Below are 3,322 nucleotides of genomic sequence, written 5' to 3' on the forward strand. Positions count from 1 at the left end.
TTCACTTTGAAATATGAAAAACACTTTCAACAACTCTCAGTAATGGGTTACTCATTTGAGTAATGGGTTACTCAAACTTTCTGTCCACTTGAAATTCGAATTTTACATTGAGTAATCGGTTACTCACTTTGAGTAATCGGTTACTCAAACTCTCTATCCAACAGATACTTAAAATTTATTTTGAGTAATCGATTACTCACTTTGAGTAATGGGTTACTCAGCTTTCAAAAATCAGTTTTTTAGTTGGATAACTTTTTTTCACATATGTAACCTGTTACTCAATGAAGTAACCTGTTACACACTATTTTTGAAAAATGTTTTAAGTCTTTTAAAAGTGTCTCATATTTTTTTAAAAATAGTTTGAGCAATTATACTTGTATATACTTAAAAGTTTATGATAGAAGTACTTACAAAAACTTAATCTAATGTCTTGAAGCTTTATTTTCATTTGTCTTCATAAGTCATCTTCCTTTTTTTATTTTTGGTGATGTTGATGTCTTCATCAAAACCGTGCCAAGGTCAGGAGCAAGATCTTCTTCACAGTAATAAATAGTAAGACAATAATAATAAAAGTAAAAAATAGTAACAACAACAAGATATCAATAATAACAAGACAACAAAATAACAAGATATCAATAACAATAATATGAGCATTTGCAACGTAATTTTAACAGTTATGGTGTTTCACTGATGATTAATAACAATAATACTTGCACAACAATAAAATTAATAATAAAGCACCTAATCAGAATAACACTTGAATCCTCTTTATTTGGTTGTGGGATTGGTTTAAGTTCTAAAAAAGTGTATCAAAAACATAGCAACATATATATAAGTATGTGTTACAGAATATAACAAATAAAATATAGATACAATTTTGGAGTTAGGACTTAAGAATAAGTTTGGAAAACACTTAAAAGTATTACACACTTAAACTTTACATATTATTTTGGATCGGTCTGGATCCAAGTGGTGAAACCAAAATCCGGACCGGACCAATCGATCTTTAAAAAATAAGTCCAACACGATCCAAATGCATTCGGTTTTTGCGGTTTCGGTCTATTTTGGATTGGCTTTCAGTTTTATTGTTGGACCGGTCTGGATTTGAACACCCCTAGTACCTACCATGTACTAACCAATGGTCAGATGCCATATCAACAGCCCCAAAATCCTATAAATAGAGGATTCCGCACAGGAGTATAATTAATTCTTATTCCCTCGTTTATTTCTTATAGTTATTGCTATTGCTCTAATTTCTCTCATATTTACTCTCATTCACTCTCTATGACTCTATACTAACTTCATCGTTGGAGAACCTTTTCAGGTACCTCCTCCGGCGGGTCTAGACGACATTCCAACCAAAACTTCTGATAATCTCCATTCTACCATGCGTTTGATACCGATCATCCTCGTTCAACACTAAAGAACAATAATATTATTAAAGAGATAATTTTATTATTTAAAAATATAAGTTTATTATATTACGAGACATAAAAATATGGGTTCTAATCAAAATTTTGGAAGTAAGTTTGCATTTACTATTATAAGGCATCCTATAAACATTCTTCATCTTAAAAGACTTACATTAATCAATAATTCAGTCAATAGAATACTATACCGTTTAATTAAGAATCTAAGATATGACGAGGATCGATATTATCTCAAGTAGCAGTTTGGTAATGGTTTGTCCATAGATAAAAAAATTGATGACTATGATCGTTTTGTTGCTTCCTACTAATTTCTCACTTCAACTTCAAGATAGTTTGAATTTTAGACAAAAGTAGTTAAATGTATTAAATGGTACATCTTAAATAAACCAAAAGTCAAGGGGCAAAGTAGTAAGTAGAAACCGTGTGTTTTTCTAACAAGAATTTGTTATATTAAATTAGGTATGAAAGTAAAAACAAAAAAAAATAATAAATGTTAAATTTCTTTAATTGATATATTTTTATTAACATGTAACAGAATTTGGAATATGGTTTAAAACAAAATATTTTTTTTCATATTTTTGATACTATATAAACTGCATCTAAAGCTTTACTTAGTAACTTAACCTACCCATAATACGCTCACAAACAAAATGTTTAGCCCATGTCGTCTTAAAACTTTGCACCCTTTTCAAGTTTTCTCATTAAAATCATCACCATCTTCATCCTTAATCTCCATGAAGCTCAAAAACCTTATCTACACCCTCATAGTCTCCCACATGAACCGAATCATTGGTGCAATCTCCAAAGTCAAAACCATTTTCATTGATATTCTCAAGGACAAAAAGAACAAGAGAAAGAAGATTATTATGGGTTCCTTCAGGCTTCACTATAACTGGTGCTCTTCCAAATCTTTTCATCATGTTATATCAGATAGTGCTACTAGATATTTGTACTATGACTCAAACTGGAACACTGCTAGCAGTGTTATTGTAGCTGATAAGCAAGAAGGTGGTAATGGTGAAGATTTTCATGATTCAGAGCTTGTAGGGTACCTTCAGTGGCTTGAGGAGAATGTTGATGATGGTGGCAGTAAGATTATTAGTACTACAAAGGAGAAGGAATGTAATCATGAGATTGATATGATAGCAGAAATGTTCATTGCAAATTGCCATGACAAGTTCAGGTTGGAAAAGCAAGAGTCTGATAGGAGGTTTCAAGAAATGTTGGCTAGGAGTTTGTGAAACAACAAAGGTGTTTCTGCTACAAGTTCAGTAACAATTTCTGTTTATTGTAACGGTTAATTTACTAGTTAGGTTTTGAAGGAAAATGGAAGGAAATGAGACACTTTATATTTACGAAGAAATAATTATGAAGTATTTCATTTCATTCTCTTCTATTTATATTTTAAGTGTAGAAATAATATCAGTGTATGAGCATGTTTATAAGGAAGTATATCTCCTAATTATGTCAATTTTAAATATTTTAAGTTGTTGTAGTCTATTTGATAAATCTCAATAAACTAGTTAATTTTTATTTGAGTTAATTACAATCACATATCTTGAGTTTTAGTGAAATTATACAAATCACTCATCACTTTTCTATACCTACATAAATTTTCCCTAGTTCTTCTGTTTTCATTACACTGATGCATGAGAAATGAGTGTAATCTTTTAAACAAAAAATATGATAAATGCAAGTAAGTTAAACAAAATATGGTATATTATGAGGAAAAATCCAAATAATATACAAATCAATGTATCTTTATTATTTTTTGTTATAAAATGTATCAACAATTCTAAAAGATATTGTTTAAATCGCTCTTATATTATATCATAACGAACCAAAAATAATAAAGAGATATCAACTCATATATTATTTGGATTTGTCTTCAC

General features: G+C 29.7%; 1 protein-coding gene across 1 annotated transcript; it reads left to right on the top strand.

Moving 5' to 3' along the window:
- LOC109361992 lies at positions 2,030–2,738 on the top strand. The gene has a single exon (XM_019607552.1). It carries the CDS (start codon positions 2,081–2,083, stop codon positions 2,669–2,671), a length of 591 nt encoding a protein of 196 aa, XP_019463097.1. The 5' UTR covers positions 2,030–2,080; the 3' UTR covers positions 2,672–2,738.

Source organism: Lupinus angustifolius, chromosome LG12 (genome assembly GCF_001865875.1).
Source record: "Lupinus angustifolius cultivar Tanjil chromosome LG12, LupAngTanjil_v1.0, whole genome shotgun sequence".
NCBI classification, from domain to species: domain Eukaryota; kingdom Viridiplantae; phylum Streptophyta; class Magnoliopsida; order Fabales; family Fabaceae; genus Lupinus; species Lupinus angustifolius.

What these genes read in the sequence shown, in the direction of transcription:
- LOC109361992 (XM_019607552.1), top strand. Translation starts at nt 2,081, where the DNA reads ATGTTTAGCCCATGTCGTCTTAAAACTTTGCACCCTTTTCAAGTTTTC.